Genomic DNA, 24,244 nt, shown 5'->3' with positions numbered 1-24,244 from the left:
GAATGTATGTGGTGACCCGGGGAGAGGGACGTTGGAAGGAGAATGCAAATATGGAGGTGAACCCTTGTGGAAGGCGTCCGAGAGAGTCAGTTTGAGAAATTTCCAAAGTGAGTCCCTCTCCACATATCTAAACAAACAAAAGTTAGAATCTATCAAGCTGGGTTCCACCCTTGGATCAGGTTTTTCAGTGGTAACCTCAGCTGGGGATCATAAGAATTAGGAGTAGCGTTAGGCCACTCGGCCCCTCGAGTCTGCTCCACCATTCAATAAGATCATGACTGATCTAATTGTAACCTCAACCCCACATTCCCACCTCCCCCGATAACCTTTCTCCCCTTGCTTGTCTATCTACCTCTGCCTTAAAATATTCAGACACCGCTTCCACTGCCTTTTGAGGAAGAGAGTTCCAAAGACTCACGACACTCTGAGAAAAAAGTTTCTCTTCATCTCTGTCTTAAATGGGCATCATTCAATTCCCTTGCAATAACAATATTTTATTAACTTTCCCCACTGCCCCCATTCTATCTCTTAACTACACGTTATGCCTTGGCAACATCATCTGAAAACATTGCATCAGTTTCCATATATATAAACACTGATAACACCCTGTTTTACATCTCCACAACATCTCTCCACTCTACCGACATTGTGAAATTATCAGACTGCTTATCTGATACTCAGCACTGCAGAAATTTCTATCAATTAAATGTTGGGAAGACAAGCCATTGTTTCAGACCCTCCCAAAAATTCTAGTCCCTAACTACTGACACAATCCCTCTCCTTGTTAACTGTCTGAGGTTGAACCAGACTGTTTGCAATCTTAATGTCATATTTGACCCTGAGCTGAGCTTCCAACCCAGTACTTGCACCATCACTAAGACTGCGTATTTCCTCTTCTGTTACTTTGCCTGAATCTACCCATGCCTAAGCTCAAGTGCAGCTGAAATTCTCATCCAAACCTTTGCTCCCTCTGGACAGTACAAGACCTCACCAGCCTTCCACATGACCCCATGTCCTTATTTGCACTTCACCTAATCACCCCTGTGCTCCTGATTAAGCAATGCCTCCTTTTGAAAATTCTCCTTCTTTTAAAATCCCTCCAAGGCCTTGCCCCTCCCTATCAGTGTATTCTCCTCCAGACCCACAGCTCTCTAAGGTATCTGTGCTCCTCTAATACTGGACTCTGGAGCATCTCCAAATTTAATTGTCCCATCATTGGTATTCGTGCCTTCAACTGCCTCGGCCCTAAGCCCTGGAATTTTCTCCATAAACCTCTCTGCATCTGTATCTTTCTCTCTCTATCCTCCTTTAAAATATACCTCTCTGATAAAACTTTTGTTCATCATCTGCCCTAAAATTGCCTCATGCGCCTTGTTGTCAAATTTTGCTTTTTAACGCTCACATGAAGCATTTAGGGACATTTTATTATGTGAAAGATGCTATAAATACAAATTGTTAACTAACTATTTTCTGTGAGAGATTGATCACTACACTCAAGGGATTAATTTTTGGCTTTCAGCAGATTCATTATTGATTGGAGAGGGATCATTATCTGTCAAGAGATGGACTATTCCTAGAAAGGGGTTGATTATTGTCAAGAGTTTAACTTTTTTTTATTTCAGTTCATGGGATATGGACATCACTGGCAAGAAAAGCATTTATTGGACGTAGAGAACTTTCTTCATCCACATGAGGCATGCTTACTTCTGTTTTCCGTAGCTTGTTTTTCCTGTAACTGGTCGCTAGCTTGAAACTATAGCTTTTGAGGGGTGCCACTCCTCATCAAGCCTGGGTGACAAGCGATCTCTGCCACTCTTACTGCCTGTCTTAGGTGTGTTGGAAGGATTTGCAGGTTGCCAGTCAACCGGTTTGGTCATGTAATGAATGCGCCTTCCTTGGCCATCAAGTCCTGGAATGGGGCTTGAATTTGGACCTTCTGGCTCAAAGGCAGGGATGCTACCCACTGAACAACAAGACCTCCCAGCATTTATTGCCCACCTCTAATTGATCTCAAAAAGTGGTGAGCCATCTTCTTGAACTTCTACAATCCATGTGGTCTAGTTACACATAGGGCTAGATTTTATGGCGTGCAATGGTCCCTGACTGCCCAGCTTAAAAACTCAGTGGTGAGAGTATCTACAATAATGACAGCTGCCCCTTAGCAATTTAATGCTGGGAGTAGCATTAATTATTTTAAGGTGAGAGTTCAGCACCTATCTTGGGAGCAAGTCCAGCCTTACAGAACTGCTAACTATTCGGATGTCTGGCAACTCTAGTCCCAGAAGCACCAGCAGCGGCCTTTGTTGGGATTACAGGCACTCCCGATGAAGAGGATCCTGGACTTAAGTTAAGTCCAGGTATATGCAGGGCCAGTCTGGCAGGCCCCAGGGAAAGGGATCGGTGGGAGTGGGGAGCCAGGTTTAAGAGGCCAGGGGAGGGGGGTAAAGGGGGAAAGATGAACTTGGAGGGATTGCCTCTGCTGGGCACGGCAGATCTGTAAAGTAGGTACCCCACTCCCCAACGCTCCACCCAACACCAGTTAAAGCTGTCGGGCTTCCCACATGGGCCTGAATTTTCCCGTTGGCGACTTGTGGGCAGGGCCCGCTCACTGACAGGAAAATGACGCGGGATGACATTGAGAGGAACCCCCAAAGTCATTCCAGTCCTTTTAAATTTTTATGAAGGCGAGCGGACAGCGAAATCAGCTGTCCACCTGCCGGCCTGTTAGTGGCTAACTGATGCCATTGACAGAGTTATTAAGATAATTAAAGATCTGCCCGTCCAACCTTAAGGCTGGCGGGTAGGCCAGGAGCCCCAGCGGGCTTCTTATAATACATGAAACCTCATCCACTGGCGGGATGAGGTTTCATGTCCGTTTTTAAAAACCTTAATACATTTTATGTGATATTTATTAACATAGCGCATCTCGTGTGATTTTTTTTAATTTTTCTATTTTTAAATTTTTTTGGACTCAGTAATCTCCTTGAGACAGCACTTTGTCTCAGGGAGCAGTGTGCCCCTTCACGAGCATACATGAAAGAGCGCACTTTGACAGCTGGGGATTCCCCCCCCCGCCCCCCCCCCCCACCAACCCCCCACGCACAGGCAGGCCGCTGGGCAGGCCTTAATTGGCCCGCCCACTCAATGGCGGCGGGCCCCCGTTTCAGTGATGCTGGTCGGCTGTCTGCCTGCCGCCGAGCCGGTGGGGCCTGCACGCCCACCAAGGGCAAAATTCTGCCCATGATGTGGGTCTCTCCCTACCATGGGTAAAATAGCAGCAGGTTGAAAGTCTTAAGTAGCCATTAATTGAATATATTAATTGGCTTCACTGCCTGATGTCTCCACCACCTCCCTATAAAATTTGAGACCATTTGAGGTGGGCAGGCCATATGCTGGGTTTTAATAGCCCCCCCTATTCCTTCACCTTCAATCCCCACCTTCTGGCAGGGAAGTGCAAAATCCAGCACATAGTGTTGTTAGGTAGGGAGGTCCAGGATTTTAATCCACCAACAGTAAAGGATTCTTGACGTGTTTCCAGTTACAGTACTAAGTGACTTGGAAGGAACTTGCAGGTCATAATTTTCCCATGCACCTGCTGCCTTTGTCTTCCTGGATGGTAGAGATCATGGGTTTGAAAAGTGCTCTTGAAGGAGCATTGGCGAGCTGCTTCTTACATATTACATTAGAAAGGAGTCTTGTACACATTGTGGGAACTCCAGTAATTTATCCACTTTAATCATCTCTTCTGGCTGATTGAGATTAGTTGAAATCACCCATGATTATTATTCAGTTTTTTTAACCAATTTCCTTAATTTGTAAGCATATTTCTTCCCCTAACTGGAAAGATTATTACCCTTGGAGTTCTGCTTTTTAATCTAGAACCAATTAGTAACAATGTTCCCGATGACATGAGTTTTGTTGGCTCTCTTGATTCTCCACCACCTTCAGCCTCTGAAACCTATGTGGAAAGAATATCGCAGCTATTTAAAACACATTAATGATATAGTATCCCAATTTTACTCACCAGTTTAGACAGATTCATATCTCTCAAAACTCTCATGACAATTGTCTGCTCACTGTCTTCCGGTCGTGCTCTCTTCTGAGCTCCCAATGTCCTCAATACAGAAAGGATATTTCTCAAGCCAAAGTCATAATGCACCTAGCAACAAATGATTTGACAAGGGCTAAAATTATTGACTGAATGATTCTTTAAAGGAAGACATTTACTGCAGTTTTCAATCAAATGTGCTCCACAGGCATAAAAGCTATGAACGGATTTTTAAGTTCCCGGTCGGATCTAAACAGACGGAGGGGTGGAAAGAAATGTCCCCTCTCTGTATCCGCCTTTGTCCTTTTTCATGAGAGGGAGGCAGCAAGCCACTAAGGAAGCAATTAATAGCATTGTGGGTTCATTAAGAGCCACTTTTTTTAAAGTTTTTCTGAAAGCAGCCATACTTTAGCAGATGGTGAGTTTTACACTAACTGCGATGTGAATTGGAGATGGAAAAAGTTTAAAAGCTAAGTGAAAATGTTTTGCCTCCTTTACAGTTCATCATAAGATGCTGTAGCATGAGTTGTATTTGTGTTCAGTAAGATGAATCATGATAGTGTTGTAAGTGGAAGATGTGACTACCCATTAATAAATGTTTTTGCCAGTTTGCTACTTCTGTCAACTGGCAAACTGTAAAGTAAAAGATCAACATTGCAAATGTGGAAAAGTCTTCAGATGATTTTTTTTAAATTTAATGAAATGGATAAAATTTTACACTATTGAAAGTGTAGCCTAGTATGATAACAATGTCTAATAAAAGTTTTACAAATGTTTTACCCTGTTTACACAGGAGGTTTGAAGAGTCTGCTTGTTTACTCAGTGAGTTTTATGGGCTATTCAATGCTTACAGAGTGTACAATAAGGTTTGTGAGTTTTGATTATAATTAGATAATGGGTGTGGAGAATGAAGAGCTGAGGATTAGGGGCTGAGGTGGTTCAGGGGTAGGATGAAGGGGGATTTAAAGTAGTCAGAAAGTTCAACTGTACATAGATAAGCTGCTGATTGCATCAGAAGAACTGAGTCAAGACTTTTTGGGAACAGAGGCAGGCATTTTAACCTTCCTGCTTTGGATTTGGCCACCGTCCATTTCAACCTCGGGCAGTTAGTTTCTGGACCACTTAAGGGCTGCACCCTCAGAAAACCCTGTCTCCCGTCAGCCTCAAGACAGATGGGAACAGGATGTGGGATTCATCCCATCTCTCGATTCCCACCTCCAATCTGGCCCCATGTATTAAAATGTTTCATGGCAACTTGTACAACCATTATGCATTAGTTAGTAAGTACTGGCCTTGCCAATGATGCCCACAGCCCATGAACAAATAAAAGCAAAGTTTCAAAGAAGAGTCATATTCGACTTAAAATGTTAACTGTTTCTCTCTACACAGATGCTGCCAGACTTGCTGAGTTTTTCCAGGACTTTCTGATCTTATTTCAGATTTCTAGCATCCTCGGTATTTTGTCTTTATTTAAATAAAAGCAGTTTGCTGAGTTGTGGAACCACCAACTAAAAATGAAAGCAACTTATATGAAAGGTATATTTTTTGACTAAGTTATGAAGCAGCATGGTAAAATCCATATGTAACCTTTCTGTACTACAATTCTCTATTCGATAGTACAGAACTTGAGTATTGTTGAGAAAAGAGACATGTCGAAGTTTTTCTTCTTGCACCCATCAGATACTTTGCAATAATATCAATATAAGGGGAAAACAACAATTTATACTGTATGCAAAGAGTGCTGATTGGCTGGCAAGTGAATGCTGATTGGTAGGGGCATTGTCATGGAGAATGCACCAGTGATGGTGACTGATAGCTAACTGCCAAGCATTGTTTGAAATTTAAACCAGGCAGCTTGACCCTGATTGGTCAAGGCATTTCCCTGAGGAATGAATCACTTATTTTGATTAGCCAAAACAGGCACAATATGTGTGTACATGTTATTTCTGTCTGCAAAGAGCAGGGTCCATGCCAACTAATCAGCACTCTCTTCACATGCAGTATAAATTGTTGTTTTTCCCTTATATTGGTCGTCTTGTGAAGTGTCCTGATGAGTGCAAGATGGAAAGCTTCGACATGTCTCTTTTTTCAGATATACTCAAATTCTCTATTCACCAACAATCTCACACCTTACTTGCAATATCAGCAACTGCAAAAGTTACCTTCAACAGCTGCATTACACCCTTGGGAATGGCCAGGAAGACCATGGGTGCAGTTACACATTGACTATGTGGGACCTTTCATTGAACAATGTTTCTGCTTATTGTTGATGCCCACTCAAAATGGATGGATATATATGAGGTGAAATCACCAACATCTTCTGCTACAATTGAGAAGTTACATCACGTTTTACCATAAATGCACTATCAGAGGTGGTTGTTTCAGATAATGGCATGCCATTTATGAATGCTGAGTTTCAGCCGTTTATCAGCCTCAACGGTATCACTCATTAAAAACTTCATCGTACCACCCTTCCTCAAATGGACTGGCTGAAAGGATGGTTCAAACATTCAAGGCTGGCATGAAGAAATTAACTGGAGATTGCTTAACGACCAAGCTAGCGAACTTTCTTTTCCATTATAGGACCACCCCTTACACGACAACAGGTGTCACACCTGCGGAATTATTGCTGAAACGCCGTCTCAGGACGCGATTGTGCTTAATACCGAATTTAGAGGGGAAGGTGGAAAGGAGCCAGGGAAGTCTGAAAAGTAGACACAACTGGCATAGTTGAGAAAGGAAATTTACCGTGGGAGAAATGGTATGGGTAAAGAACTTTGGAGAAGGACCAAAGTGGTTACCACTTTGTGAACACCACTTCGAGGAAGCACTGAGGGTGGCAAGGGCACAGAATGTACTCTGGGTGGGGGACTTCAATGTCCATCACCAACAGTGGCTCAGTGGCAACACTACTAACCGAGCTGGCCAAGTCCTAAAGGACATAGCTGCTAAACTGGGCCTGTGGCAGGTGGTGAGGGAACCAACAAGAGGGAAAAACATACTTGACCTCATCAACCTGCCTGCTGCAGATGTTTCTGTCCAGGACAGTATCGGTAGGAGTGACACCACCACACAGTCATTGCGGAGATGAAGTCCCGCCTTCACATTGTGGATACCTTCCGTTATGTTGTGTGGCACTGCCACTGTGCTAAATGTGATAGATTTCAAACAGATCTAGCAACTCAAGAACGGGCATCCATAAGGCGCTGTGGGCCATCAGCAGCAGCAGAATTTTACTCAAACACAATCTGTAACCTCATGACCTGGCATATCCCCCACTCCAGCTTTATCATCAAGCCAGGGGATCAACCCAGGTTCAATGAAAAGTGCAGGAGGGCATGCCAGGAGCAGCACCAGGCATACCTAAAAATGAGGTGTCAACCTGGTGAAGCTATAAAACAGGACTACTTGCATGCCAAACAGCATAAGCAGCAAGTGATAGACAGAGCGAAGCGATCCCACAAACAATGGATCAGGATTAAGTTCTGCAGTCGTGAATGGTGGTGGACATTTGAACAACTCACTGGAGGAGGAGGCTCCACAAATATACCCATCCTCAATGATGGAAGAGCCCAGCACAGCAGTGCAAAAGATAAGGCTGAAGCATTCGCAACAATCTTCAGCCAGAAGTGCTGAGTTGATGATCCATCTCGGCCTCCTCCGGAAGTCCCCAACATTACAGAGGCCAGTCTTCAGCCAATTCAATTTACTCCATGTGATATCAAGAAATGGCTTAAGGCACTGGATACTGCAAAGGCTATGGGCCCTGACAATATTCCAGCAATAGTACTGAAGACTTGTGCTCCAGAACTTGCCGCGCTCCTAGCCAAACTGTTCTAGTACAGCTACAACATTGGCATCTACCAGGCTATGTGGGAAATTGCCCAGATATGTCCTAAACACAAAAAACAGGACAAATCCAACTCGGCCAATTACCTCTCCATCATCAGTAAAGTAATGGAAGGGGTCATCAACAGTGCTATCAAGCAGCATTTGCTTAGCAATAACCTGCTCACTGATGCCCAGTTTGGGTTCCACCAGGGCCACTCAGCTCCTGACCTTGGTACAGCCTTGGTTCAAACATGGACAAAAGAGCTGAACTCCCGAGGTGAGGTGAAAGTGACTACCCTTGACATCAAGACCACATTTGACCAAGTGTGGTATCAAAAAGCCTCAACAACACTGGAGTCAATGGGAGTCAGAGGGAAAACTCTCTGCTGGTTGGTACAAAGGAAAGTGGTTGTGGTTGTTGGAGGTCAGTCATTCCAGCTCCAGGACATCACTGCAGGCGTTCATCAGGGTAGTGTCCTTAGCCCAATCATCTTCAGCTGCTTCATCAATGACCTTCCTTCCATCATAAGGTCAGAAGTGGGGATGTTCACTGATGATTGCACAATGTTCAGCCCCATTCGCGGCTCCTCAGATAATGAAGCAGTCCATGTTCAAATGCAGCAAGAGCTGGACAAGTCCAGTCTTGGGCTGACAAGTGGCAAGTAACATTCGCGCCAAACAAGTGTCAGGCAATGATCATCTCCAACAAGAGAGAATCCAATCATCGCCCCTTGATGTTCACAGGCATTACCATCACTGAAGCCCCCACTATCAACATCCTCCAGGTTACCACTGACCATAAACTGAACTGGACTAGCCATATAAATACTGTGGCAACAAGAGCAGGTCGGAGGCTAAAAATCCTGCGACAAGTAGCTCACCTCCTGACTCCCCAAAGCCTATTCATCATCTACAAGGCACAAGTCAGGAGTGGGATGGAATACTGCCCGCATACCTGGATGAGGGCAGCTCCCACAACACTCAAGAAGCTGGACACCATCCAGTACAAAGCAGCCTGCTTGATTGGCACCACATCCACAAACATTCATTCCCTCCACCACCGACGCACAGTAGCAGCAGCGTGTACAAGATGCACTGTAGGAATTCATCAAGGCTCCTTAGACAGCACCTTCCAAACCCACCACCACTACCACCTACAAGGACAACAGATACATGGGAACTCCACCACCTGGAGGTTCCTCTCCAAGCCACTCACCATCCTGACTTGGAAATATATTGCTGCTCCTTCACTGTCGTTGGGTCAAAATCCTGGACCTCCCTTCCTAACAGCACTGTGGGTGTACCTACACCACAGGGGCTGCAGCGGTTCAAGAAGGCAGCTCACCACTACCTTCTCAAGGGCAACTAGGGATGGGCAATAAATGCTGGCCTAGCCAGCGAAGCCCATATACCATGAATTAATGAAAAAAAGCACAATGAAATGTTTGGTGCTTTGCAAGCTTGTCAGAATGTCTGCATGCAATTTGAAGGAAGATGGAGGAGTCTGAAATCAACTTTGCTCAGGCTTTTGTTCAAAGTTTGGAGTACATCCTTTCCAGCATGGAAGTGGTGGCAAACTCCATAAGCACACTTGTGGACCTAACTGTGATGTTGTCTCTGTTGGCCAATGTCTCAACTTCCATTGCAGCCTAAGCTGAAGCCACTTAGTATCTGCATGCTGCAATGGAAGCTCAGACTTCTGACATGAAAGATCAGCTTGTTGTCATCGTGATTGTGGATAAGAGGCTTGCAGACACCATAATAGGTAACCTATTTGTCTTCTAAAAGATTATCAGATTGCTGAGGCATTGTGCCAGGGTATGGAAGCGCTCATGGAGCCCAAACCTGCCTGCTCAACACTGCCATTCTGTTGATTGTCAGCCAGTCAACCAATAATGCTAATATGGTGCATTCCATAGCTTTCTAGGGATTTCTAGGTCAGAGCTGATTAAGATCACCCTCTAAGGTCCTATATCTCCCTCACCAAAAGTTAGCAGCCAAGCTACAATCACTATTTTTTTGTTATTCATTTACAGGATGCGGGCGTTACTGGCTGGGCCAGCATTTATTGCCCATCTCTAATTGCCCTTGGGAACGTGGTAGTGAGCTGCCTTCTTGAACCGCTGCAGTCTATGTGGCATAGGTACACCCACAGTGCTATTAGGGAAGGAGTTCCAGGATTTTGACCCAGTGACAATGAAGGAACAGCGATATACTTCGTCAGGATGGCGAGTAGCTTGGAGGGGAACTTCCAGACGGTAGTGTTCCCATGTGTCTGCTGCCCTTGTCCTTCTAGATGGTGGTGGTCATGGGTTTGGAAGATGCTGTCTAAGAAGCCATGGTGAGTGACTATAGTGCATCTTGTAGATGGTACACACTGCTGCCACTATTCATCGGTGGTGGAGAGAGTGAATGTTTGTCGAAGGGGTGCCATTCAAGTGGGCTTCTTAGTCCTGGATGGTGTCAAGCTTCACTGAATAAGAGAACTAGGACAGTGTCATGAAGCTATTAATGTAAATAATATTTTGGAAAATATTTTTCTTTTAAAAAAGAGGTTTAGTCTGTGGGTGTGTCTAAATTGGATTAAAGCCAGCTAGTCTGGGTGCTTTGATGTTTATTAGTTTTGATATGTAAGAGAGATAGCATACATTTACATTTTTTGAATAGAGTATTCAAGAAGTGGGGTGAAAAATGATGCCTATTTAGCAGATATCAAGCCATATGTTTGTATTACTCATAAAATTGGTACTATGAAAAGGGTTTTATTGTTCGAGAGGTTTAGTTCAGAGGTTATTAATACAATGAGAATTAACGTTCAATGGGCAATGGTAGTTATCACAAGACAACCGTTTTGGGTGTGCAGAGCAGAGGCAATGTGAGAACAAAAGGGAGCTGTAAACCTCCAACTGGCTCCACAGCAGCCAAAGTGAAAAGAACCTCATTTTGAAATTGTAAGGTGAAAATGCTTTGTCTGGTGTCTAGTTAAGTCTATGGGTTGCTGTTGCCTTAATGGAGATTAGTTTAGGAATTTATTAAAAGTTATGATAGTTGTAATATGTAGCCATGTGTATATATATTTTAATCTGTGTAAATTAATAAAATATTTCACTTAGGTTAATGTAAAACCTTGAGAACTGGTCTGATTCTTGAATTTAGAGTCACATCTCAAACATAACACTTAAAAAATATAGGTTATGACGGTTGTTTAAAGTTTCCCTCTGGGATTTTTAAAATAACTCCGCTTTACCAACTGCATCAGTCATAACAACAGGCAAACAAATGGCAGGAAGTAAGGGAGTGCACAGAGCTGTTTAATTGAGTTGGTGTACAATATGGTATGATTTGATTTAAAAGTTTAGTTTGGAATGTTTATTTTGTGTTAGCTTCTATTATTTTGTGTCCAGTTACAGAAGAGAGGTACGATTTGGAACCAATGGTCAATGGGGAATTGAGGTTGTATTTACTGGCAGCCAGTTGAATGAGTCCATGGATAGCCTGGACAGAAAAGTGAAATATAGACAGAAAATTCTTGAAAAAAAATCAGCAGTTTATGCAGTATCTGTGTAGAGAGAGAAACAGAGTTGACATTTCCAGCCTGTGAGCTTCATCGGAACTGGCACAGAACTTGAGAATTGCTGAAAAAAGAGACATATCTAAGCTTTTTGTTTTGCATTCATCAGGACATTCGCAACAACGCCAATATAAAGGGGAAAATAACAATGTATATTGTATGTGAAGAGACCGATTATTGGTTGGCAAGTGGCATTTTCATAGAGAATGCGCCACTGATGGTGTCTGACAGTTAACTGCCAAGCTTTGGTTGAAATTTAAACCAGGCAGCTTGACCCTGAGAGCTGTTTTGGGCTGCTGTAGATTGCTTCAGTTGGAATCTGGTGACTGAGGGAGTTTAAGGTTTAAATTGAGGGCAAAATTCTAACTGAAGTCTAGTCTTTCTTTAATTTAGTAATTAACTAAAAGTTGCTATGAGGGTTGGTAGAAGGTGAGTTTTTGTCCAGCGTTAAAACAGGGCTCAGAGAGGCTCTGCTTGCAGCTGCAACAACTTAATTAGATAACTGGCTTAACCAGGTTTTCAGAGGCTAGGTTCAGAGAGTCTAGAAGTAGGCTATCTTTTCGTGCTGACTTTGTGTACACTGGAGTGCTGTTTTGGGCTGCAGTAGAGGGCTTCAGTTGGAGTTTGGTGATTGAGGGAGTAGGTGCTCCTTTCCGTTTCTATCTTTCCTCAGAAAGAAGAGCAGCGGCCTTGGTAAATAGGACCTGGTGAGTAAATTAGAAAAGTGTAAATTTTAAACAAGTTGCTATACTTGGATTTACCTGAGCAGCACCAGGAAAAAGGGTAATTTAGGGTCAAAATAAAAAAGTAATATAAATAATCCAAAGTAGAATAAAGTTAATGTAAGGGAAGTAGAGTTAAGACATAACAGGCCAGCTCAGTCGAGTGGAATGCATCTCCTGTAACATGTGCGAAGTCATGGACACTACCGGTGTCCTAGATGACCACATGTGGAGGAAATACTGCCAGCTGCGGAAACTTGAGCTGGAGTCACTGTGGCGCATCTGTGATGCTGAGAGCTATGTGTATAGCATGTTCAGAGAGATGATCACACCGCTGCTTAAGGGCCTAAAGACAGAGAGAGAATGGGTGACTACCAGGCAGTCCAAGAGAAGTAGGCAGGCAGTGGCAGGAGTCCCCTGGGGTCCCGCTCATAAATCGGTTTTCTGTTTTGGAAGCTGGTGGGGGGTGTTGGTTCCTCAGAGGAGTGCAGTCAGAGCCACGTTTGTGGTACCATGAGTCTCTCAGCTGTAGAGGAGGGGAGGATGAAGAAATGAAAAGCAATAGTGATAGGGGGTTCATTGCTTATGGGAGCAGATAGGTGTTTCTGTGGCCATAGATGTGACTCCAGGATGGTATGTTTCCTCCTTGGTGCAAGGCTCAAGGATGTCACAGAGCAGCTGCAGGACTTTCTTGTAGGGGAGGGCTGATCAGCCAGAGGTCATGGTCCACATTGGTACCAATGACTTAGGTAGTAAGGGGAATTTAGTCCTGAAATCAGAATTTAGAGAGCTAGGTCGAAAATTAGCAAACAGGACCTCAAGTGTAGTAAACCCTGGATTACGCCCAGTGCCATTTACCAGTAAGCACAGAAATAGGAGGACAAGGCAGATGAGTGTATGGCTGGAAAGATGGTGCAGGAGGGAGGGCTTTAGATTCCTGGGATACTGGGACTGATTCTGGGGGAGGTGGCACCTGTACAAGCTGGACAGATTGCACTTGAACAGAACTGGGACTGAGTTCCTTGCGGGGCGTTTTGCTGGTGCTTTTGGGAGGGCTTTAAACTAACCCGACAGGGGTGTGGGAATCAAGAGAAGATATAAGAGAGGAATACCAGGGAAAATACTGGGATAGCACTAGTATAGAGGATAGTAAGTTAATAGGTAAAATTGGGGTAAGGGAGAAAGTAACAAAATCTAAACCAGGGTTACTGTTCATGTATGTGAATGCACAGAGTATAGTAAATGTGATTGGGGAGTTAGAAGCACAAATTGCCATGTGGAAATATGATATTTTGGCGATAATAGAGACCTGGCTCAAGGAAGGGCAGAACTGGTTGTTAGATATTCCCAGGTAGAAGGAGTTCAGAAAAGATAGGAACGGAAGGAAGGAAAGGAGGAAAAGTGCTGGAGAAAGAGGATGTCCCAGAGGGTTCAGGGACAGAATCAATTTGGCTAGAGCGAAGTAACAAAAACGTTTGCAATTATATTGCTTGGTGTAGTCTATAGGCTGCTAACTAGAGGGAAGGATGCAAAAGAACAAATCTGCAGGGAAATAACAGAATGATGCAGGCATCATAGAGTATTTATAATTGGGGACTTTAATTACCCAAATGTAGACTGGGACAGTGGTAGTGTAAAGGGCAGAGAGGGGCAAACATTTCTAGATTGTGTTCAGGAGAATTTTCTACAGCAGCAAGTGTCAATCCACCAAGAAAAGACGCCAAGTAGATCAAGTGTCAGTAGGGGAACATTTAGGAGACAGTGATCATTGTGTTGTCCATTTTAGGATGATAGAAAAGAACAATTGGCAATTCAGAGTAAGAATAATTAACTGCCGAGAGCCAACTTCGATGGGGCAAGAATGGAACTGGACCAGATAGACTGAAACGAAAGATTGGCAGGAAAATCTGTAGCTGAACAATGGGCTACCTTCAAAAAATAAGACTATAAGACCATAAGACGTTGGAGCAGAAGTAGGCCATTCAGCCCATAGGATCTGCTCTGCCATCCAATGAGATCATGGCTGATCTGATAATCCTCAACTCCACTTCCCTGCCGTTTCCCCATAACCCTTGATTCCCTTACTGATTAAAGATATATCTATCTCAGCCTTGAATATACTTAATGACCAAGCCTCTACAGCCCTCTGCGGTAAAGAATTTCACAGACTGACTACCCTCTGAGAGAAGAAATTCCTCATCTGTTTTAAATGGGTGCCCTCTTACAAGGGGAAACAACCTCTCAGCATCTAGCCTGTGACTCCCCCTAAGAATCTGATAGGTTTCAATAAGCGCTTCTCATTCTTCTAAACTCTAATGAGTACAGGCCCAACCTACTCATCCTCTCCTCATGAGAAAATCTCTCCATTCCCAGATCAACCTGGTGAACATCTCTGGACTGCTCCCAATGCCAGTATATTTTTCCTTAGATAAGGGGACCAAAATTGTTCACAGTATTCTAGATGTGGTCTAACTAGTGCCTTGCATAGTTTTAGCTAGACTTCCCTTTTATATTCCATTCCCTTTGAAATGAAGGCCAACATTCCATTTGTCTTCCCGATTACCTGTTGAACTTGCTTTTTGGGATTCATGCACAAGGATTCCCAAATCCCTCTGTTCTGCAGCCTTCTGCAGTCTTTTTCCATTTAAATAATATCCAGCTCCTCTATTCTTCCTGCCAAAGTGCATAACTTCACATTTTCCTACATTATATTCCATCTGCTAAGTTTTTGCTCAATCACTTAATCTGTCTATATCCCTTTGTAGGTTCCTTGTCATCCTCACCATTGCCTTCCCACCTATTTTTGTCATCTACAAACTTGGCGATAGTACATTCGCTTCCCTCATCTAAGTCATTAATATATATTGTAAATAATTGAGAACCCAGCACTGATTCCTGTGGCACTTCACTAGTTACAGGCTGCCATCCCGAAAATGGCCCCTTATCCCAACTCTCTGAATTGGTTTGGGCACAGTCAAGGTATATTACATCAAAAGGGAAAGGTAGGGCAAACAAATCCAAAGGAAGTCGAAATTAAGATAAAGGAAAGAAAATGTGCTTATGATAGGTGTCAGGTAGAAAATACAATTGAGAACCAAGAGGAATACAGAAGGTTCAGAGGAGAGGTGAAAAAGCATATTTGAGAAGCAAAGAGGGATTTTGAGAAAAGACAAGCAGCCAACCTAAAGGGGAATCGAAAAGTCTTCTATAGGCATATAAATAATAAAAGGGCGGCAAAAAGAGGAGTAGGGAAGATTAGGGACCTAAAAGGAATTTGTACATGGATGAAGGAGCCATGGCTAAGGTATTAAATTAATACTTTGCATCCATCTTTACCAAGGAGGTAGATGCTACCCAGGCCATGGTGACAGATGACGAATTGCTGTCACTAGAAGGGTTCAAAATTGATAAGTTGGAAATTGGTAAGTTGGAAGTGTTGAATAGACTGTCGGTACTTAAAGTTGACAAGGCACCAGGACCAGATGAATGCATCCAAAGATACTGAAGGAAGTGGAAAGTAGAAATTGCAGGGGCACTGTCCATAATCGTTGAGTCTTCCCTAGACTCGGGTGGTGCCAGAGGACTGGAAAATTGCAAACATTACACCTTTGTTCAAAAGAGGTTGGACAGATAAGCCCAGCAATTACAGACCAGCCAGTTTAACTTCAGTGGTGGGCGCAATTCTAGAAACAATAATTCGGGATAGAATTAGTAATAACATGGAAAAATATGGCTTGATAAGGAAGAACCAGCATGGATTTCTAAAGGGGAACTTGTGATTAACTAACTTGCCACACAACAGACTTGTGAGAAAAGTTAATGTTCATGGAATAAAAGGGACAGTAGCAGCATGGTTACAAAATTGGCTGAAAAATAGGAAGCAGAGAGTAATGGTCAATGGATATTTTTTGGGCTGGAGGAAGGTTTGTAGTCGAGTTCCCCAGGGGTCGGTATTGGAACCCTTGCTTTTCTTAGTATATATTAATGATCTAGGTCTTAGGGTGCAGGGGACAATTTCAAAGTTTGCAGATGTTACAAAGATTGGGAGTGTTGTAAACTGCGAGGAGGATGGTGTGGAACTTCAAACAGACATAGACAAGTTGATGGAGTGGGCAGATAGGTGGCAGATGAAGTTCAATGCTAGAAGAAAGAGGTGATGCATTTTGATAGAAATAAAATAAGGGGTGAAATTTTGAAGGGGGAGCAGGAGCAGAAAGACCTGGGTGTATATGTACATGGATCATTGAAGGCGGCAGGACAGGTGGGGAGAGCAGTTAATAAAGCATATAGTATCCTGGGCTTTATTACTAGGGGCATAGAGTACAAGAGCAAGGAGGTTATGCAGAATTTATACGAGACACTCATTAGACCTCAACTGGAGTATTGTGTACAGTTTTGGGTGCCACACTTTGGGAAGGATGTGAACACATTGGAGAGAATGCAGAAGAGGTTTACAAGAATGGTTCCAGGGATAAGAAACTTCAGCTATGAGGATAGATTTAAGAGGTTGGGACTGTTTTCCTCGGAGAGAAGAAGGCTAAGAGAATATTTGATAAAGATGTTCAAAATCACGAGGAGCTGGACAGAGTAGGTAGGGAGAAAATGTACCTGCTCAGAAAAGGATCAAGAATGAGAGGGCACAGATTTAAAGTGATTTTCAAAAGTAGCAAATGTGTCGTGAGAAAAAACTTTTTCACGCAACGAGTGATTCGGGTCTGGAATGCATTGCCTGGTAGTGTGGTGAAGGCAGGCTCAATTGAGGCATTCAAGAGGGCATTAGATGATTATTTGAATAGAAACAATGTTCAGGGGTACAGGGAAAAAGTAGGGCAATGGTACGAGGTCACAATGCTCATTTGGAGAACCGGTGCAGAGACAATGGGCCAAATAGCCTCCTTCTGTGCTGTTAAAATTCTATAATTCTGTGATTCTGTGACCCTGATTAGTCAAGGCATTGCCCTGAGGAATGAGTCAGCAAATGGCTGTCACTTACATTGCACCTGTTTCAGCTAAACAAAATATGTACATGCACTTTGCAAAAAACAGGGCCCTGTGTATTAATATATGTAGCTTCCAGTACATGGAAATGCACCACACTGAGCCTGACTGACAATCCTACATTGATCATCAGCATAATTCTTAGCACATTGAGGATTATTTAGCAAATGTTGTCCAGTCGAATAATTACATCTAATGTTGGACACTTTTGAGTTTTGCAGGCATGGGCTGGTTTGGAACAGACTGTACCCTGTCCGTTGTGAACAGTGGCTGGGACATGCTGTTTGATATGATCCTTCAGTCCTTGGGGGACACAGCCTACATAGCATCACACTGGCACTGAAATTCAAATACCACATTTCTCATTTGTGTGATAGGTAGAATGTCTTTTTGGTTTGACAGCAGCAACCTGTTAGTGGCAAATACCACATGTGTTTCAAACAATCCTTGGCAGTTAACTGTCAGTCACCATCAGTGATGCATTCTTCATGGCATCGCCACTTGCCAACCAATCAGCACTTTCTTCACATATAGTAAAAATGGTTGTTCTCCCCCTTATATTGGTATTCTTGCGGGTGTCCTGATGAGTACAAGACGAAAAGCTTAGATTTGTCCCTTTTTTCAGCAGTACTCAAATTAGAGATGTACTAGATTCTGAGCAAGGATGGGTGTGACAAGGACAAAAGGAAGGTCTGTGATATGATGGAAGACAGGAGAGATTGAATGTCAGAAAAGTTTGTCCTTCAGGGCCAAAGGGAATGCAGATGGAGCAAGAAAAGAAACAAAGGATGTGCCTAGGGCAGCTGTGCTGCTGGATGAAAGAGAAAAACTGAAACAAGCAAAGAAGAGGAAACAAAATGGGGAACAGAGTTTATGGTCTGAAATCGTTGAACTCAATGTTGAGTCCAGAAGACTGTAAAGTGCCTCATTGAAAGATGAGGTGCTGTTCCTAAGCCTTATGTTGAACCTCCCTGGAACAGTGCAGCAGGCCAAGAAAAAAAATGTCAGAATGAGAGAAAGCTGGAGAATTCAAATGAAATCCCAGTGGAATCTCGGGGGTCATGCTTGTATACAGGACAGAGGTGTTACACAAAGCAGTCACCCAATCGGCATTTGGTCTCCCCAGTGTAGAAGAGACCACATTGTGAGCAGCAAGTACAGTAGAAAGAAGTACAAGTAAATCACTGGTTCATCTGGAAGGAGTGCTAAGGGCCTTGGACAGTGGAAAGAGGAGGTAAAAAGGCAGGTGTCACATCTCCTGCCTTTGAATGGAAAGGTGCCGTGGGAAGGGGAAAACATGAATAGTTGGGGGTGACTGAGGAGTATCACAGAGGGAATGGTCCCTTCAGAATGCTGAAAGGGGGATGGAGGAAAAGATGAGTTTGGTGGTGGGTTCACACTGAAAATGGTGGAAATGATGCAAGATGATCCATTGAATACAAAGCCTGGTGAGGTGGAAGGTATGGACAAGGGGAACTATGGAATGGTTCTGGTGAGAACAGAAGGATGGGAAAGATGGCAGACACAGCCAAGTGCCCTGTCACCCACAGTGGGGGGATTCCTCAATGAAGGAAAAATATTGGATGTCTCGGAAATAATGTTGTGGAAGGTTGTATCATCAGAATAGATGATGCAGAACAGATGCAGTGGAAATGGAGGAACTGGGAGAATGGAATGGAGTCCCTAAAGGATGTTGGGGGTGAGGATGTATAGTTGAGGTGGCTGTGGAAGTCAGTGCACATAATAAATATTACTTGATATCCTATCACCAGAAAAGAAGACAGAGAATTCGAGGAAGGGAAGAGTTGGAGATGGACCATGTGAAACTCAGGGAATGGATAGATGTTGGAAGCAAAGTAGATAAAGTTTCCCATTTAGAGCACAGACAGGACATAGCACCGATACAGACATCAATGCACTGAAAATAGAACTGAGGGAGGGGGCAGAATGGTGCTGTCTAAATAGTCTCCTCCCTTTTTTTTTTTCCTTCTCATTCTTTTGCTCATGCTCATTCTGCTCCTTATCTGCTTTCCATATAGCTGATGGCCAGGGCTGTAACCCCACGATGAAAGGGTTGTGCAGCATATGGCAAACCATCAGAAGTCTTGACAATTGCTCCGCTGAGTACTGCATGGTTCCTTCAGAGAAATCCAAATGGAAAGAACAATGTTTACTCCATCAAATTTTATTGGGTACATGCTGCCTATGTTTGCATATCTTGCGCACTGGAGTTATCAACCATTTCGCCCAGCAGCCACCCTTTGGTTCGTCATGGTTCAAATACAGATGGCACTGGGAATGCCACTAAATGTATGAAGATATGTTGGGCATTGATTTCCATAATTTGCTGCCTATTTGTCACACAATTTGTGGACATTGAGGGGGTGGAATCCCTTTCAGTTGTGATTTCTCAGAATTGATACATTGCATCCACAATGTGAGGTGAATGGAGTTAATGGGACCCTATTCCCTAGGAGGTCTACAAATTCTCATGAAGCCAACTACTCACTCTGTCCATGGCTCTCTGGCACATTTTGAATAAAAAATGTCAGTGACCACTCTTACACACTGGATGGCAAACTGCAAGATGTTGCAAATGGCTCCAGGTGGAAAGGTTCCACCCACATAAAAGTTTAACACATGGTCAGTATCACAGCCACTGGCAATGCATTCTTTACCTTCCATCTGTGCCTGGAGCAGCTGACAGATTTCAGTGACAAAGTCCTTAGCGAAGTGCACACACCTCATAGACTATTCATTGCTGAGGTTCAGGAACCTAAACACCTTGGGCAGATGCGAAAACCAGCTTAGAGCTCTTTATTCCCCTTTCCTCCTCCTCCCCCTCCTCTTCCTCTCTCTTCTAGTAGCTTGTCTTGCTCTGTGTGCACTCTGCTCATTCTTCTACTCATGCTGTATTACAGGTGGAATGTTTGCCACTGCGCCCATGTCTATGTGCAATTGCTTTACATAGTAACTTTGAAGTCAGGACCAAGTCCTTCAGCGACAAAAACAAAATGCTAGAAAAACTCAGCATGTCTAGCAGCATCTGTGAAGAGAGAAATGGAGTTAATGTTTTGAATCCGTATGACCCTCCTTACTAGAGAAGTCTCTGAAGAAGGGTCATATGGATTTGAAACATTAAATCTATTTCTCTTTCCACAGATGCTGATAAACCTGAGTTTTTCCAGCATTTTCTGTTTTTGTTTCAAATTTCAACATCCACAGTATTTTGCTTTTATCAAAGTCCTTCAGCAGCTGACACATCACTCCCTGAAGACACGGGCAAATATGTTCCCGTAAGGACAAAAGTGGAGGACCAAGTCCAGAGAACCCTGGATGTCAAGGGAGATAAAGGTTAGGATTAAGAAAAAGGGAAGCTTATGACAGATACCGGGGACTCAATACAACAGAGTCCCTAGCGGAGTATACGAAGTGCAGGGGGGAGCTCAAAGGAAATTAGGAAAGCTAAGAGCACATGAGAAAGTATTGGTGGGTAGAATAAAGGAAAACCCAAAGGGGTTTTTTAAACATATAAAGAGCAAGAGAATAACTCGGGAAAGAGTAGAGCCAATTAGGAACCATGGAGGTAATCTATGTGTGGACCTGGAAGACTTGGGTACAGTTCACAAAGAATGCTTTGCGTTGGATCTTCACAATGGAAAAGGATGACGCTGGTATAGACATCAGGGTGGAGGACTGAAATATTAGAGGAAATTAACAGAGAGAGAGGTACCAGCAGGTTTAGCGGCCTTAAAAGTGGATAAATCTGCAGGCCAGGATGAGATGTATCCCAGGCTATTGAGGGAGGCAACGGAAGAGGTATCAGGGGCCCTGGCAGAAATGTTCAAATCCTATCTGGCCACAGGTGAGGTGCCTGAGGACTGGAGGACTGCTAATGTCCCATTATTAAAAAAGGGAGAAAGGAATGGACCAGGAAACTACAGGCCAGTCAGTCTAACCTTGATGGTGGGGAAGTTACTAAGAATTCTGAGGGAGAGAATATATGTGGACTTGGAGAGACATGGATTAATCAGGGATAGTCAGCATGGATTTGTTAAGGGAAGGCCATGTTTGACAAATTTGATCAAATTTTTTGCGGAGGTAACCAGGGGTAGATGAGGGTAGATCATATTTGATGTGGTCTACATGGATTTTAGCAAGACTTTTGATGAGGTGCCTCATGGCAGACTGGTCAAGAAAGTTGGATCTAAAATTGGCTGAAAGGCAGAAAGCAGAGGGTGATGGCAGAGGGATGTTTCTGATTCAAAGTCTGTTTCCAGTGGGATTCCGCAGGGCTCAGTGCTGGGGCCCTTGCTGTTTGTGGTGTAGATAAATGATTTGGGCTTAAATATAGGGTGTAGGATCAAGAAGTTCATGGATGACATGAAAATTGTAGGGTTGCAAATATTGGGGAGGATAGCCATAAACTGCAAGAGGATATCATTGGACTGGTTAGATGAGTAGAGAAATGGCAAATGGAATTCAACCTGGAAAAGTGTGAGGTAATGCACTTGGGGAGGGCTAACAGGACAAGGGATCACATTATGAATGAGGAGCCTGGAAAGGACTGAAGATCAGAGGGACCTTGGTGTGCATATCCACAGATCCCAGAAGGTAGTAGGGCATGTTAGTGGGGTGGTGAAAAAGGCGTATGGGACACTTGCCTTTATCAATCGAGGCATAGATTACAAAAGTAGGGAGGTCATATTGGAATTGTATAGAACCTTGGTGAGGCCACAGGTAGATAAGGTGATTAAGAAGGCATATGAGACACTTGCCTTTATTAGCCAGGTCATAGAATACAAGACAGGGAGGTTATGCTGGAACTGTATAAAACACTGGTTAGGCCACAACTGGAGTAATGCGTGCAGATCTAGTCACCACTTTATAAGAAGGATGTGATTGTACTGGAGAGGGTGTAGAGGAGATTTACCAGGATGCTCCCTGGGCTGAAGGGTCTAAGCTATGAGGAAAGATTGGATAGGCTGGTAAAAATAAAAACAAAAAACTGCGGATGCTGGATGCCCCTCCCTCAACCACGTCTCTGTGATGGCTACTATATCACAATTCCAAGTGTCAATCCTCACCTTTAACTCATCCATTTTACCTGTAATACTCCTGGCATTAAAGTAGAGGCCATCCAGAATGCCTTGCTCCCTTGAAACCTAATGCAGCTGTACTCCCTCTGACTTGATTATTTCACTGTATTATGATGTGTCCCTATTCTGCTAACATTCTGTGGCCCCTCCCCATGCCGAATTAGTTTAAACTCCTCCCAACAGCACCAGCAAACCCGCCCACAAGGATGTTAGACCCACTCTGGTTCAGATGTAGACCGTCCCGCTTCTAAAAGTCCCATCTTTCCCAAAAATGGTCCCAGTGATGCAGGAATCTAAAACCCTCCCTCCTGCACCAACTCTTAAGCCACATATTCATCTGCGCTATTCACCTATTTCTGTGCTCGCTAGCACATGGCACTGGGAGTAATCCAGAGATTATAACCCGAGAGGTCTTGCTTTTCAGTCTACTGCCTAACTCCCTGAATTCTTGATGCAAGACCTCATCCCTCTTTCTACCTATGTCATTGGTACCAACATGTACCGTGACCTCTGCCTTATCACCCTCCTCCTTCAGGATGCCCTGCAGCCGTTCAGTGACATCCCAGATCCTGGCACGAGGGAGGCAACACACCATCCTGAAGTCACATTGTTAGCCACAATCACGCCTATAACTTCCCCTGACTATAGAATCCCTTATTACTATTGCTCTTCCTCTCATCCTCCCCTCCTGTACAGACAGGCTGCTTGTGGTGCAAGAAGCTTGGCTCTGCCTGCACTCCCTGGATGAACCAGCGCCCTCATCAGCCTCCAAAATGGCATACTGATTTGCGAGCAAGACCCTAGGGGACCCCTGAACTATCTGCCTGTTGCTCTCGGACCGCCTGGTGGTCACCCATTCCCTTCCTTCCTCAAGTCCCTTCATCTGCAGTGTGGCCACCTCTCTAAATGTGCTATCCATGATACTTTCAGACTCGCGGATGCTCCACAGTGTACCCAACCTGAGCTTCCAGGAGCTGCAGCTGGACACACTTCCTGCACACATGCTGGTCCCAGGCATCAGAGATGTTCCTGGCTTCCCACATGGAGCACAAGGAGCACACTATGGCTTTGAGCTCTTCTGCCATGACTTATCCCCTTAAATTAATCCTTTTAAACCTTGCTGAAAAAATAGTTTGAATTTTGAATATAATCACTAAGATTTACCAGATCTGAAACAGAAATTTTCATAGTTCAAGGAATGCATATTTTTCAATTCTAATTCAGGTCTGTTTCATACCTGCTTGGTAAGCTGCTCTTCACAGAGCTTGTAAAGTACAAAGAATTTCTGAGCCAACAGCACATTATCCAAAAATCCGACACTTGCAAGCTTGACCCTTATAATGATCTGAAAAAGATGAAGTGAATTTTATGACGAAACCGTGTTTCATCTGCAAAAGATTTAAAAATATAGATATAATTATATTTTGGCATCAATAAATAAACACAATTACCGAAAAACTGGTGAAAATTCAGCCCATTATCTCTCTTCTGGTAACCACTATTACATTGGCTTCCTGGATTCCACACTTATTCATCTTGCCCTCACTTCAATACAGACATAAACACCATCACCAAATCTAACACCAAATTGATCAAATAAATAAATAAATAAGCTTTAACAGAAAAAGCCCTGGGAAAACTGGAGTCAATGGGAATCAGGGGGAAAACTCTCCATCAGTTGGATTTATACCTAGCACAAAGGAAGATCATTGTGGTTGTTGGAGGTCAATCATCTCAGTTCCAGGATATCATTGTAGAGTTCCTCAGGGTAGTGTCCTCGGCCCAACCATCTTCAGCTGCTTCATTAATGACCTTCTTTCCATCATAAGGTCTGAAATGGGGATGTTCGTTGATGATTGCATGATGTTCAGCACCATGCGCGACTCTTCAGATACTAAAACAGTCTATGTCCAGACTAAGACTTGGTCAATATCCAGGTTTGGGTTGAAAAGTGGCAAGAAACATTCATGCCACA

The 24,244-nt window shown here is 43.6% G+C and overlaps 1 protein-coding gene across 1 annotated transcript in view; it reads right to left on the bottom strand.

Moving 5' to 3' along the window:
- LOC121278115 (dynein heavy chain 8, axonemal-like) overlaps positions 1-24,244 on the bottom strand; it is a 1,831,678-nt gene that overhangs the window by 760,313 nt on the left and 1,047,121 nt on the right. The window contains exons 48-49 of the mRNA XM_041188200.1: positions 23,507-23,614; positions 4,025-4,159 (exon numbers count right to left, since the gene is read on the bottom strand). Of these exons, the coding sequence (XP_041044134.1) occupies positions 4,025-4,159; positions 23,507-23,614 (243 nt within the window). The remainder of the gene's footprint in view (positions 1-4,024; positions 4,160-23,506; positions 23,615-24,244) is intronic.

This window comes from Carcharodon carcharias, chromosome 5, assembly GCF_017639515.1.
Source record: "Carcharodon carcharias isolate sCarCar2 chromosome 5, sCarCar2.pri, whole genome shotgun sequence".
NCBI classification, from domain to species: domain Eukaryota; kingdom Metazoa; phylum Chordata; class Chondrichthyes; order Lamniformes; family Lamnidae; genus Carcharodon; species Carcharodon carcharias.
The sequence above is the reverse complement of the archived record's forward strand: the minus strand, read 5'-3'. Positions and strand labels throughout refer to the sequence as shown.